The sequence below is a fragment of the Hippoglossus hippoglossus genome, chromosome 14 (genome assembly GCF_009819705.1).
Source record: "Hippoglossus hippoglossus isolate fHipHip1 chromosome 14, fHipHip1.pri, whole genome shotgun sequence".
NCBI classification, from domain to species: Eukaryota; Metazoa; Chordata; class Actinopteri; order Pleuronectiformes; family Pleuronectidae; genus Hippoglossus; species Hippoglossus hippoglossus.
The window spans coordinates 13,298,598-13,312,742 of NC_047164.1; the positions used below are offsets into that span (position 1 = coordinate 13,298,598).

Sequence of the window (14,145 nt, forward strand, 5' to 3'; positions counted from 1 at the left end):
CCACTTGAGTCTCATTAAAAAACATTCTAATGATTGCAGATTTTGTATTAATAGTAACACAACTTACAAACAACATACGGTTACTTGATCCCATCTGTGCAGCACTCAGTTATATGAAACAATCAAAAACAATATCTAACCCGATAGATTCAATCACAAATACATTTAATGAAAACCCACAATTCAAAAAGCCTGCTATGCCATTAAACAGCCAGTTGAATTTATATTGATGTGCTCTTTTTTTTAAAAATTGTATTTAAATTGCAATGATAATGATAATTGTCACTTTCTGAAATGTAATGTCTTACTTTTGTGAAATCATTCAAGTAACACAGTGCGAGACAATAGTGTAGAGACTCTATCTATAGGGACATTTGAGCTACTGGGTCAGCTTTGTCAGCTTGCTCCACCTCTTTATGTTGCTGTAATGAACAGGGAGCAACTGTCAACCCCTCTGCCTTGTAACACAGCCTGAGAGGGGCACAGCACCAGCACTGCCCTTCACAAACCTTCACCAACATTGTCTTGCCTTATGTGGAGGGCGTACGGGCACCAGGAGTAACAGAGCTGAAGCATTTTCCCCATTTCTCTCAAGATTTTGCCTTTAATGCCTCGGGAGGATGGCAGAAGGTGCAGATGGAGAGGAAGAGATTCAGTTCCTGCGTACGGTAAGTGATGCTGTCTGCCTCTCGTCAAACTGTTCGAAAACTTATTCAGTCTAATAATACAACTTTCGTGTATTAACGTGTCACTTCACAACACATAGTGGACAAACGTTTTCTGTGTTGGCTTACTTTCTTTACTCGGAGCCCAGATTGACAAGCACAGGTGGTATTGTTATCTATTTATATCCCTTCAGTTACTTGACATGTCACTGTTGTGTCCCGGAGAGAAAAAAGCTTGTGGTGCCAGGTGCCAGTTAACACATGTAGATAAAACAGATTAGGAACCAATCAGCTATTGTCTTTATCGCAAGGACTACTCACCCATCTCCGTCTTTAAAAGAAATACATTTGACAGGTCCCAGCTTCTAAAGATTAAAATTGTTTTATTTGTAATTATTGTCGATACAAATCACACATCATATGTTCATAGGAAATAAATATATCATAGGAGAGATGGAGATCAGTTTTTAGATTATTGCATATTAGTACTTGTAAACCATAAATGTTTACAAGTACTAATATGCAATAATCTAAAAACTCTTGTGTAAACCCTTAGAATAAACTGAGGTCTTTACTGCACTAAGTTAACTTGTGTTTTTAATATTAATACATCTGTTGCTTAGAGAGGTTTCCATAGATTTTGGAGTTTTTTAAATGTTGGTATAATTGAACACAGAGTTCATGTTGTGAAATATTTAGTGGAAATCAGTTTATTTTTGCTGCATTACTCACTGCTGAGCTATCAGATCTCCTCGTTAAACCTCTGTGCCAGCAGAAGGGCATTGTGGCCTTGCAAGCAGTCAGTGCTAATACTCAGCTATAATAGTCGTTCCACACAATGTCACTTGAGTTTCTCTAGACCCTGGTAACTGTAGTCCCTGATGTTGGAGTAAGCAGGATGTGAGTATCATTTAAAGCTTAGTTCCTCACAACCACTTGAGTATAAGCTGCATATCCTGTGACTGACGTCTGTGTTTTTGCTATACGCACAAATATTTACTTTATATTTTGGATGAGTCCTATGAGCACAAATTATTCAAATAGTTTTTCTCTTGCATATTTAATCTAGCAGCTACAGAAGTGTGAAAGCACGTTTCGAGATGGCATTGTCTTGCGTCTTGAAACCCACACTGAATTGAAAATATGTCAACAGTGCGTCTGTGCATATGTCTGTCAGTTTGTCACTGTTCACCCTGAAGTCCGCAGACTTCTATATTTACTGCGTGAAGATTAGCAGGTTCAAACCTTGGCCCATTTCAGCACCTGCTTACTTCAGTCCACGTGAGACCTTCACTGCTGACGTATTATTGACAGTCTTTATTATCGGATGTTGGATTCAAAGCTAGAGCCTGACCGATTTATCAGTCGGACAATTTGAGCCTTTCACACACTTATCAGTATCAGCGTTAATGTTTGCAGATATGCACCTACATGAAACTTTGATTTTTCAGAGTAAACAATACAGGAAATATATGCATGTATGTTTATATTTTAGGTATAAACATTTTTGTTTATTTTCTACATTCAAATTCTATATATTTGGTTGTATTTGTGTTTTCTTTTTATTTATAGTTATTTATAAAACAAGTTATGGTTAAACTGTAAAATATCAATTGTCAATTAAGGGTTAAGAGTTTGATATATATATATAAAAATACATATATTTGCGGATATCGTGGTCATGCTCACTTCGTCAGGTTGTTTTTGCAGTACTCTGGTGGAGTCTGGTGGAATGTTGTAGTAGACATGTAGCTGCTGGCCTCATGTTATCATCTGTATTTCAGTCAGTCTGTGTTGGAGAGAGTGACAGAAACCCAATGCTCACCTCTGTCATATGCTATAGTGGGATTGACAGCATGTGAAATTGTCTTTTATATTTGGGTGTCACCTTATCTTTAAGGTGCCAGGATTTTCAGATGCTTGAGTCTTAAGTCTGATTTAGTTGTCTACTGTACAGGAGAAAAGTTCTATGATAATTATGACTATATATATTTATAGTCCATCTCTTCATGACCTGATCAAGAGGCCACTGTACAAACTCCCTTTTACCATAGTGCTTCTCACAAGCTGTTATACAGGCCTGATAGAACTGCTTCTCTGTACTGCACCTTTGCACAGTTTAATAGTTTTGTGTTAGATCTAAACTCTGGTTCTTTTGTCTGGAGTTGTTATAATTTCCTCCCCTTTGCATGAGTTTCTATTCTAATCTTCACTCAAATGTTCCCATTGATGTTAACTTGAATATGTTAACAACCTGTGTTGCCAGTGTCTCCACTTAAATTTTGTACTGTACATGATTCAAGATTCAATACTTTATTGCCACACAACTCAGTTGTTTGGAATTTGCCTCAGTGTGCCCACGACGAGACAATCCAAAAAACAATCACAGCATAACACATAGCAAGAGAAGAAACAAATCACATCACCTCCTCCATACATTCCTTTATAAATGAAGAAATATCACATTTACAGACTTTTTTATATTCTCATTATATTCCAAAATAGAATACATTTGTTTTATTGTCAAAATCAGCAGTCTGTATATTATAGAATCAGTTTTCAGTTGACTTCAGAGATCATAAAGCACAAACTAAAGCTAATTGCAAAGTTGAACCCAAGCAACAACTATATGTCCAGCGGTTTTTACTAAACAGACATTTGTTGCTTCGTTACATGTACCTTGATTAAAGCTGTGTCTGAACCAGAAGTATTTCCAGATGAAAACACCAACAGCTGAGCACGAAGCTTCGAGCTGAGCTGAGCCAAATTGTAATTTTGAATATTCCTCTCCCTAGTGAGCTGACTAATCGCATTATTGAATCGGCGATGTGGGCCACTATGTTTCCTGGCCGTCAAACCCTAAATATCTGTAGCTCTCCAGAAAGGGATGTGTGAACAGCAGGTGCAGCGGCCTGAAATAGAGAGCTGCGGGGGAGTGGCTGGTGTCTGGGGGGCCACAGAGGCGGGGGGATTAGAGCTGGATAGTGACAGGCCCAGTGAAATGCAATAACAGAAAGAATAGTTGTGAAGGTCAGGAAAAGGTGTACAGGGTAACAGCTGTTATTTTGTTTATGTATTGCCCCAATTTCTTTTGATATTTATGCTGTCTGGATTTGCGGAGACGACTTTGAGCTGTCAGAGCCATGGATTGTCAGTTCACGATGCTAACCCATTAAATGTGACAGACAGACATAATGTGATGTCAGAACTGCAGAATGCAGTTAAGGGGAACTCAGATTTTACAAGTCGTGTAGAGTTCTACAGAACAGCATATATTAAAGGTGTCAGAATCCTTTTGCCGATGGAGCTGAGTCAGCTAAATCAACATGTTTGAAAATGACCTACTAATCATCTCTGCTTCAGGCTAACAATTGGCCACTGCTAGCACAATACATGCAAAGCATAGAATGTATATAAATATGAACAACGCATCTCCACTTCCTCTTACTATCCAGAAATGGTTAAGCCAAAATATCACAGGTACGAAAGCGGCCATCTTGTGCCTTTTGGAGCCGTAGTCTGCGCAGTAATGATCAGGGTTGGTCGTACTGAGGTCCCACAATACTAAAGCTCGACCAATCACTATAGTCAGTTTCAGCTGTCAATCATGTCGTCTAAGCCTGTTTTATAGCATCAAGTAATTAAAACCAAACTTACCAGAAACATGAACACTTGAACATGCATCGATGTGATAAGAACTACTGTACATCGTTTTTGAGAACATTTAATTTAACATTTAACTTTTAATTTGGTCAATGTCCCATCCACTAACAATGAGGAGGCTATGTTTATGATCTGAATCACAGCCAGCCACCAGGGGGCGATCAAGACGCTTTCGCTCTCCTATGGGGGCTGCCACCTCGCTCATCTTTATTTACACTCAACAGTCGAGTTACATTGGGCAATGTTGGCACGTGGCTTTGAAGAAAAATGCCCAGAATCAAAATACTATGTCTTTATTCTTTTATTTTAATCACATTAGAAATTGAACAGTTTAAAATACTTGTTCTGCCTGAGAGTTACAGGTTACATGGAGGTCTTGGTTGTGTATCAGTTCCTCTTGCACTCCTCCTTCACTTTCCACCTGTTTTGTGTTTGTAGGACGATCAAGTGGTGCTGCAGTGCACTGCATCTATTCTTAAGGAACAGATCAAGCTGTGTCTGTCATGTGAAGGTTTCGGGAATCGTCTCTGCTTCCTTGAGACCACCTCCAATGCTCAGGTAGTGGAGGGAGACTTTTATCTCATTTATTTGAGAATGTATTTTATCAATCAGTGCTACTCACCATTTTGCTGCTCGTGCTGCATTTCAGAATGTCCCTCCAGACCTCGCTATCTGCTGCTTCATCTTGGAGCAGTCCCTGTCCGTGCGGGCTTTGCAGGAGATGCTGTCCAACTCTTCTGTGGATGAGGTAACGTCCAAACACTGAACAGAGATGGTGCGGTGCGTTGTTCATTCATCAACTGAAACTAACTTTGTTTCTTTTCTGACCTGATGTCCCATGATCCTCCTCTCTCTCACCTGGCAACCACAGGCTGTCGATTTGGACAAATGGGTACGTTTGCTCACTCGTCCTTTCAGTGTCCCATTTAATTTTTTGTGCAGCCTGAGAGTTTTTGTCACAACTCTATTCCACTTACAGCCTCTTCAGTGTTATTATAAAGCAACTTAGCTCACACTACCTAATAGATTTATGTCGTAGGTAAGCCTAAGCTTCAACCTTTTCTGTGTTTTTGAAAATTGAATGCCTGTCATTTTAAATCAGCCTAATTTATAGTAGTTATTAGTTTGATATACACTACCGTTCAAAAGTTTGGGGTCACTTAGAAATTTCCTTATTTTTCAAAGAAAAGCACTGTTTTTTTCAATGAAGATAACTTTAAATTAATCAGAAATACACTCTATACATTGTTAATGTGGTAAATGACTATTCTAGGTGGAAACGTCTGGTTTTTAATGAAATATCTACATAGGTGTATAGAGGCCCATTTCCAGCAACTATCACTCCAGTGTTCTAATGGTACATTGTGTTTGCTAATCGCCTTAGAAGACTAATGGATGATTAGAAAACCCTTGAAAACCCTTGTGCAATTATGTTAGCACAGCTGAAAACTGTTTTGCTGGTGAGAGAAGCTATAAAACTGGCCTTCCTTTGAGCTAGTTGAGTATCTGGAGCATCACATTTGTGGGTTCGATTATACTCTCAAAATGGCCAGAAAAAGAGAACTTTCATGTGAAACTCGCCAGTCTATTCTTGTTCTTAGAAATGAAGGCTATTCCATGCGAGAAATTGCGAAGAGACTGAAAATTTCCTACAACAGTGTGTACTACTCCCTTCAGAGAACAGCAGAAACGGGCTCTAACCAGAGTAGAAAGAGAAGTGGGAGGCCCCAGTGCACAACTCAGCAAGAAGACAAGTATATTAGAGTCTCTAGTTTGAGAAATAGACGCCTCACAGGTCCTCAACTGGCAGCTTCTTTAAATGGTACCCGCAAAACGCCAGTGTCAACGTCTACAGTGAAGAGGCGACTCCGGGATGCTGGCCTTCTAGGCAGAGTGGCAAAGAAAAAGCCATATCCGAGACTGGCCAATAAAATGAAAAGATTGATATGGGCAAAAGAACACAGACATTGGACAGAGGAAGATTGGAAAAAAGTGTTATGGACAGACGAATCAAAGTTTGAGGTGTTTGGATCACACAGAAGAACATTTGTGAGACGCAGAACAGGTGAAAAGATCCTGGAAGAGTGCCTGACGCCATCTGTCAAGCATGGTGGAGGTAATGTGATGTCTGGGGCTGCTTTGGTGCTGGTAAAGTGGGAGATTTGTACAAGGTAAAAGGGATTTTAAATAAGGAAGGCTATCACTCCATTTTGCAACGCCATGCCATACCCTGTGGACAGCGCTTGATTGGAGCCAATTTCCTCCTACAACAGGACAATGACCCAAAGCACACCTCCAAATTATGCAAGAACTATTTAGGGAAGAAGCAGGCAGCTGGTATGCTGTCTGTAATGGAGTGGCCAGCGCAGTCACCAGATCTCAACCCCATTGAGCTGTTGTGGGAGCAGCTTGACCGTATGGTACGCAAGAAGTGCCCATCAAGCCAATCCAACTTGTGGGAGGTGCTTCAGGAAGCGGGGGGTGAAATTTCTACAGATTACCTCAACAAATTAACAGCTAGAATGCCAAAGGTCTGCAATGCTGGAATTGCTGCAAATGGAGCATTCTTTGACGAAAGCAAAGTTTGAAGAACAAAATTAATATTTCAAATAAAAATCATTATTTCTAACCTTGTCAATGTCTTGACTATATTTTCTATTCATTTTGCAACTCATTTGATAAATAAAAGTGTGAGTTTTCATGGAAAACACGAAATTGTCTGGGTGACCCCAAACTTTTGAACGGTAGTGTATAATATAACCTTTCTCCATTTATGAGACAACTTCGTGTGCTTCCAGTTTCTTACACCTACTTTTCGGTTAGGGTTTGTCAGACATAGCTGTAGTTTGTATTCCTTGTTTCCCGTTGCTGTCTGTAGAACGGCCCTATTGTTTTTTCTATATTGCCTTTAAGTTATCACCGTGAGGGGGTTTCAAGGGACAACTTTGAATATGAAAATCTCTTTTCATCTTTCGTTCATTTAACTGACTTTGCCTCTACCTTTTCACGCAGTCATCACAAGGAGGGGGTCACAGAACGCTACTGTATGGCCACGCCATCCTCCTTAAGCACACACACTCCAGCATGGTGAGCACATTTACAATCCAGTATGTGGCTTCTGCTGCTCCTTGATGTCTTTTCCACTAAGCAGCAGCTCACCTTGCAGTTGATTACTCTCTAATCTGAATGTATGTCTGAAACCAACTCTCCATCCTGCAGTACTTGTGCTGTTTGACTACTTCGCGTTCACTGACGGACAAACTGGCTTTTGATGTGGGCTTGCAGGAGGACTCCACAGGTAGCTATGAACCTTACTGGTCATTTGTGTTCCACACAAGCTCTGTATCCTAAATGTTTTTTTCTGTTCCAGGGGAGGCCTGCTGGTGGACCATCCATCCAGCCTCAAAGCAGAGGTCTGAAGGCGAGAAGGTCAGGGTGGGAGATGACCTCATTCTTGTCAGTGTATCTTCAGAGCGATACCTGGTAACCACAATTTTTACTTACTTTCACAGTAACTGACAATTTGTTGGCTGCAGTTCTCAAGAGAATTACCACATGCTCTCTTTTCAGCATCTGTCCTATGCCAGTGGCGACTTGATGGTCGATGCTTCCTTCATGCAAACGCTGTGGACCATGACGCCTGTGATGTCGGGATGTGAGCTGGCTGAAGGTCAGTAATTCTGCTGTTGCTAAAAAATAAAATCTCTTTTCTTCATGGACCTGTCAACTCTCACTCAGGGATATGACTCTCGCCCTCTCCAGGTTTTCTGACTGGAGGTTATGTGCTCAGGCTGTTCCATGGTCACATGGATGAGTGCTTGGCAATCCCTGGAGCTGAGCAAGGGGACGACCAGCGCAGGTTGGTTTAACTGCAGAAGATGTCATAATATGATTCAGGTTAACGATATAAAGCAAAACTGTGTATCTTTTACCATGCAAAGTTAATCTCTGAATATTGGAAATAAATGTTTGTTTTGAATGACATCTCAGTCTTTTTAACTGATCAGTTCAGCATTACTCTTGAACTTGCTGAGCCTGATTCTGATAATTTTAGATGCAACACTTTTCACTATATAACAGGTCATTGAACCATCAAACTAATTCCGAAGCATATCATACAATGTTTACTCATTTTTTTGTGTTTTTGCTTGCATGGTAAGGTTTCTTTGGCAACATGTTTTTCAGCAGGTAAAATTGGCCATAGGGTCCTTGAACACACCATCAGAGAATTTTCAGCTTGCAATTTGTGTTACTTCATGACGATGGGATAACTGAAAAATGTTCATTGCAATGATTCTCATAGTTTATTGAAACAAACTCAAACCACTGCTTTCCAGGAAGAGGGGTAATAATCCAAAACATTTAGGAATTTGTCAAAATGTAATATCCTGATGCTCATTCCACATCATTGAATGACATGTTTTTGTTTCTTTCAGAGTTGCTCATTATGAAGGAGGGGCTGTATGCAGCCATGCCAGGTCCTTATGGAGACTGGAGCCGCTACGTATCGGGTGTGTCTTGATTCCTCTCGTTTAACAGCATGTGCTTATCAATCATTCACTTTCAGGGAATTTACACCATACTGATGCTCACTCATTCATTCTCTTGATAGTTGGAGCGGAGGTCACATTAAATGGGGCCAGTCTTTCCGGATCCGTCACATAACAACAGGCAGGTACCTCTGTCTGGATGAAGAGAAAGGACTGCTGCTGGTGGACCCGGAGAAGGCCGTTTCCAAGATGTCAGCCTTCTGCTTCAGAATTTCAAAGGTCACTGTCGTACAAAGCTGACTTTGCCAGATCTCTGCCAACTGTTTGAGAATCCATTGTGCAGTATAGCGATTCTTACACTTTTTTTATTTCAAACTACAGGAAAAAATCGAAGTGACCCAGAAGCGAGATGTGGAAGGAATGGGCATTCCTGAGATCAAGTATGGAGAGTCCATGTGCTTCGTACAGCACGTATCAACAGGCCTCTGGCTTACATACGCTGCTGTCGATGCAAAATCTGCCCGTCTAGGTCCTTTAAAAAGAAAGGTGAGGCAACATTTCAAGTCAGCATCTAGTGCATGAATGTAAACCTGGGTTTTCAGAGCACCTACTGTATATTCAATTTTTAGGCAATACTCCATAAAGAAGGTCACATGGATGATGCGCTCACAGTGGCCAGATCTCAGACCGAAGAGTCCCAAGCAGCCAGAATGATTCACAGCACAACAGGCCTCTTCAACCAGTTCATCAAGTACTTTAGTTATATTTTATTCAAATCAATGCTAATAGCCATGCTTTTGTTTTTGTGTGTATTCTCATCATGTTCTTTTCATGTCCTCAGAGGTCTAGATGCTCTCAGTGGGAAAAACAAATCTTCCAATCCCCCATCTCTGCCTATGGACACTGTGGTGCTCTCCCTGCAGGACCTCATTTTCTACTTCAGACCCCCCGAGGAGGAGCTGGAGCACGAGGACAAACAGTTCAAGCTTCGCTCCCTCAAGAACAGACAGAACCTCTTCCAGGAAGAGGTCGGTCTTCACACAGAAATGTTTAACAGTTGCATGTTTGGATTACAATTTTAGTTTGGTTGATTTATTTTTAATTCAATAACGTATTTCAGTTCTTCATTTGTTTTTTGTTGTTTTGAACAGGGGATGATTACTCATGTTCTGGACTGTGTTGATCGGCTCAATGTCTACAACACAGCAGCCCACTTCTCAGAGTATGCAGGGGAGGAAGCTGCAGAGTCCTGGAAGGAGATAGTCAATCTACTGTATGAACTGCTAGGTACAGTATATCCATCTCATTTTCTGTTCTATGCATTCACAGTGACTTTAGATTTGTCAGTTTCCCACATCCTGCTCCTTTTTGTGTTAGTGAATATGATGCATTAACAATTGTTTCTCTGCTTTTATTCTTTCATGAAGCGTCTTTGATCAGAGGGAATCGTGCAAACTGTGCTTTGTTCTGTGATAACCTTGACTGGTTGGTCAGCAAACTCGATCGTTTGGAGGCGTCTTCAGGTAAACAAGTCAAACAGAAGCTCATTTAAATGTAAAATGAACAATGTAGCAACTGTGAAGAAAGCTTGGGTGTTGGTCACCAGTATAAATTGGTGATTTGTCCTGTCATCTGGTTACAAAGAGCATACACAAAGTGATCTATATGTAATATATCTGTAACAAACACCAACTACGTGAAGCTGTAATGTTTTGTCAAAACTGCTCTAACTCTTTTATTTTTTCAAAGAGTGTACTTAATTGTATTGCTTTTCGACCATACAATGTAAAAAAACATTTTCATGTATTCATATATTGTCTAGAGCTCAGCTGATATTGATTTTTCGGGGGGATGCCAAACCCAATAGTAGGCAATAAAAAAATCTCTTGAATTAAGAGAATAAACGTATAGTTTTCATGTAAAATGTGAAAGGCTCATATATTTATTGGTAAATTCTGTTAATCTGTTACTGTCACATTTTCATGACAGGAATCCTGGAGGTGTTGTATTGTGTTCTGATTGAGAGTCCAGAGGTGTTGAACATTATCCAGGAGAATCACATCAAATCAATCATCTCCCTGCTGGATAAACATGGGCGTAATCACAAGGTCAGGAATATATATAACGCATAAAGCTTAGGAGTTTTTTGCAGTTCACTTGTTCTTTAAAATATATCAAATATCGAGCTACAAGGCAGCACAAGAACAGTGTCATGGATTTCCATCCCCTTTGTCTTCCCAGGTGTTGGATGTGCTCTGTTCTCTGTGTGTGTGTAATGGGGTGGCTGTGAGGTCAAATCAGAATCTCATCACAGAGAATCTACTTCCAGGTCGTGACCTACTACTTCAAACCAACATTATCAATTATGTAACCAGGTGGGTGAGTTTTTATGAGCACGTTTAAGGACGGACTCAAAATGCTTTGTGCTCTGTTGTCTGTCCTCTGTCCTGTTTTTAAAGCATCTGCTCTGAGTCATCTCTTTGTATTGTAAACCTCTCTCAGCATGAGACCCAACATTTTCCTTGGAACGTGTGAAGGATCCACTCAGTATAAGAAGTGGTATTTTGAGGTGATGGTGGACCACGTGGAGCCATTCCTCACGGCTCAGGCTTATCACCTGCGTGTGGGCTGGGCTCTGACGGAGGGCTATAGTCCCTACCCTGGTGGAGGTGAAGGCTGGGGTGCTAACGGCGTCGGGGACGACCTCTACTCCTACAGTTTCGACGGCCTTAACCTCTGGTCAGGTAAAATAAACATGTTATAATTAAAGAGCAGCTCCACCCCCTGCTCAGATTTTGAAGATTAAGTTGACATGTATGATGGTTACTTAAAACTCTATTCTGGTATTGTTCATGCTGGCTCACAAGGTCACATCTTACTGGGCCATGGTTGTTTCTATTACAACATTTCCAAATCGTCTTCTGTGAAAACAAAAGCTTATGTGCTTTTGCTTGATACTACAAAATAAATCTCACATACACGTAACAATTAGTAAAATTAGACCGACAAAACATAAAGAAAACAAATAATTATTGACATAACAACATAACCTAACTACTTCCTCCATGGGTCCACAGGACGTGTTCCGCGTCACGTTGCCACACCCAATCAGCACATCCTGGCAGCAGAGGACGTCATAAGCTGCTGTTTGGATCTGAGCGTGCCGAGCATTTCCTTTCGCATCAACGGGCATCCTGTTCAAGGAATGTTTGAGAACTTCAACCTGGACAGCCTGTTTTTCCCCGCTGTCAGCTTCTCTGCGGGCGTTAAGTACGACACTGTTAATTATGAATAAATGTACACTACAAATGTATTCCTTTGTTTCATAAGCACAGTACAGATGAGACATGGGACCAATGACAATTTTCCACTCTAACTTCAAGGTTGCGATTTCTTCTTGGAGGGCGTCATGGGGATTTCAAGTTCCTACCCCCCCCCGGCTATGCTCCTTGCTATGAGGCAGTGCTTCCCAGGGACCGTTTGCGGATCGAGCCCATCAAGGAGTATAAGCATGATTTCGAAGGCATCCGCAACCTGCTAGGTCCAACTCAGTCCCTCTCACACACAGCTTTCACTCCTTGCCCCGTGGACACTATACAGGTGAAAACCTTATTCCATCTCCTTTTCATTTTTATCTGTTCCCCTGCGCTGAATTTATTCTCCTTTCAGATTGTGTTGCCTCCTCATTTGGAACGCATTCGAGAGAAGCTTGCAGAAAATAGCCACGAGTTATGGGCTGTTACTCGCATTGAACAAGGATGGACCTACGGACCAGTGAGTGTTTTCAGCATTGGTTATTTTTATCATGGAAAATGATTTTGTGTATACAAACAATGTTATTTTAAAATATTTGTATTTATTTATTTTTGTTAAATCAAGTTTCGTGACGACAATAAAAAGCTGCATCCCTGCCTGGTGGATTTCCAGAGTCTGCCTGAACCAGAGAAGAACTACAATTTAGCCATGTCAGGAGAGACACTGAAGTAAGTCAGTGACCTCACTTGATTAACGGCGCTGTGCTTTTGTCTGTTTGTCTTTCTAATGACATGTGTGATTCAAATCAAAGGACTCTGCTGGCACTAGGCTGCCATGTAGGGATGGGTGATGAGAAAGCAGAGGAGAATCTGAAAAGGACCAAGCTCCCCAAAACGTGAGATGCAGTGCATACCTTTATTTCTATAAATTTTGTGACATTGCCTCTTTTTGATCATTTATACTGCTGATGACTTCAGAAAACTCTCCACAACCATTTCTGATCATAAAGCATTTTTCATCAGTTACATGCAGAGTAGTGGATATAAGCCGGCGCCTCTGGACCTCAACCACGTCAAGCTGACCCCGAATCAAAACACTCTTGTTGAGAGACTGGCAGAAAATGGACACAACGTGTGGGCAAGAGACCGAGTTCGCCAGGGCTGGACATACAGCATTGTCCAGGTACCACCCTATGATGATAACAATAGTAATAATACACATGTGTCTAGATATATCTATGGATGCATGGTGAATGAAAGTTTTTTTTTTCATATTTTACTCCATGTCCCTTTGTGATATTTTGTTTTGCAGGATATAATGAACAAGCGCAATCCGCGCTTGGTTCCATACAACCTACTTGACGAAAAGACTAAGAAAACGAACAGAGACACAGTTTCTGCAGCTGTTCGCACTCTCATTGGATATGGTTACAATATAGAACCACCTGACCAGGAGGGCTGTACGTTTACACTGCTATCTATAAGCAGGATGAATATATTTTTTTATCTAGACCTATAAGATTCATTATTAGAAACACAAGCCTTTTGTTGAATGTAAAAGTTTTTTCTTGTAAATTCTGATGTGTTTGTGTTCATGTAGGCATTGGACCAGGCAGCACCCGTGGAGATAAGATCCGAGTGTTCCGAGCAGAGAAATCTTACGCTGTCACTCAGGGGAAGTGGTACTTTGAGTTTGAGGCTGTGACAGTCGGGGAGATGAGAGTGGGCTGGGCAAGACCCAATGTTCGTGCAGACACTGAACTCGGTGCAGATGAGTTGGCATACGTCTTCAATGGCTTCAAGGTCTGAGCAAGACTGAGTTTAAATGCTTGTGAACGATGTCAATTCCTCTGTGATACTACAATCGAAAATCATTTTTTTCTTTTTCAGGCTCAACGTTGGCATGTGGGAAATGAGTCATTTGGTCGTCAGTGGCAATCCGGTGACGTGGTGGGTTGTATGATCGACCTGACAGAGATGAACATCATGTTCACACTCAATGGGGAAATGTTGATCAGTGACTCAGGCTCAGAGATGGCCTTTAAGGATATTGAGATTGGGGAAGGTAAGTAG

General features: G+C 41.0%; 1 protein-coding gene across 9 annotated transcripts in view; it reads left to right on the forward strand.

The window, feature by feature from the left end:
• The first annotated feature begins 458 nt into the window (after window positions 1-458).
• Window positions 459-14,145, forward strand: part of ryr1a (ryanodine receptor 1a (skeletal)) — a 49,240-nt gene continuing 35,553 nt past the window's right edge. For all 9 annotated transcript variants that reach the window (XR_004616053.1, XM_034606676.1, XM_034606682.1 and 6 more), the window contains exons 1-28: window positions 459-668; window positions 4,767-4,886; window positions 4,978-5,076; window positions 5,200-5,220; window positions 7,341-7,415; window positions 7,548-7,626; window positions 7,699-7,811; window positions 7,899-7,998; window positions 8,091-8,187; window positions 8,765-8,839; window positions 8,941-9,097; window positions 9,200-9,364; window positions 9,448-9,569; window positions 9,660-9,846; window positions 9,970-10,105; window positions 10,246-10,341; window positions 10,808-10,926; window positions 11,060-11,193; window positions 11,321-11,562; window positions 11,896-12,088; window positions 12,202-12,418; window positions 12,488-12,592; window positions 12,698-12,801; window positions 12,885-12,968; window positions 13,096-13,255; window positions 13,385-13,532; window positions 13,673-13,875; window positions 13,963-14,137. Coding sequence is in view for 8 of the 9 variants with exons in the window: in XM_034606676.1 (XP_034462567.1) it covers window positions 621-668; window positions 4,767-4,886; window positions 4,978-5,076; window positions 5,200-5,220; window positions 7,341-7,415; window positions 7,548-7,626; window positions 7,699-7,811; window positions 7,899-7,998; window positions 8,091-8,187; window positions 8,765-8,839; window positions 8,941-9,097; window positions 9,200-9,364; window positions 9,448-9,569; window positions 9,660-9,846; window positions 9,970-10,105; window positions 10,246-10,341; window positions 10,808-10,926; window positions 11,060-11,193; window positions 11,321-11,562; window positions 11,896-12,088; window positions 12,202-12,418; window positions 12,488-12,592; window positions 12,698-12,801; window positions 12,885-12,968; window positions 13,096-13,255; window positions 13,385-13,532; window positions 13,673-13,875; window positions 13,963-14,137 (3,574 nt within the window). In the remaining variant the exon portion in view is untranslated. The remainder of the gene's footprint in view (window positions 669-4,766; window positions 4,887-4,977; window positions 5,077-5,199; window positions 5,221-7,340; window positions 7,416-7,547; window positions 7,627-7,698; window positions 7,812-7,898; window positions 7,999-8,090; window positions 8,188-8,764; window positions 8,840-8,940; window positions 9,098-9,199; window positions 9,365-9,447; window positions 9,570-9,659; window positions 9,847-9,969; window positions 10,106-10,245; window positions 10,342-10,807; window positions 10,927-11,059; window positions 11,194-11,320; window positions 11,563-11,895; window positions 12,089-12,201; window positions 12,419-12,487; window positions 12,593-12,697; window positions 12,802-12,884; window positions 12,969-13,095; window positions 13,256-13,384; window positions 13,533-13,672; window positions 13,876-13,962; window positions 14,138-14,145) is intronic.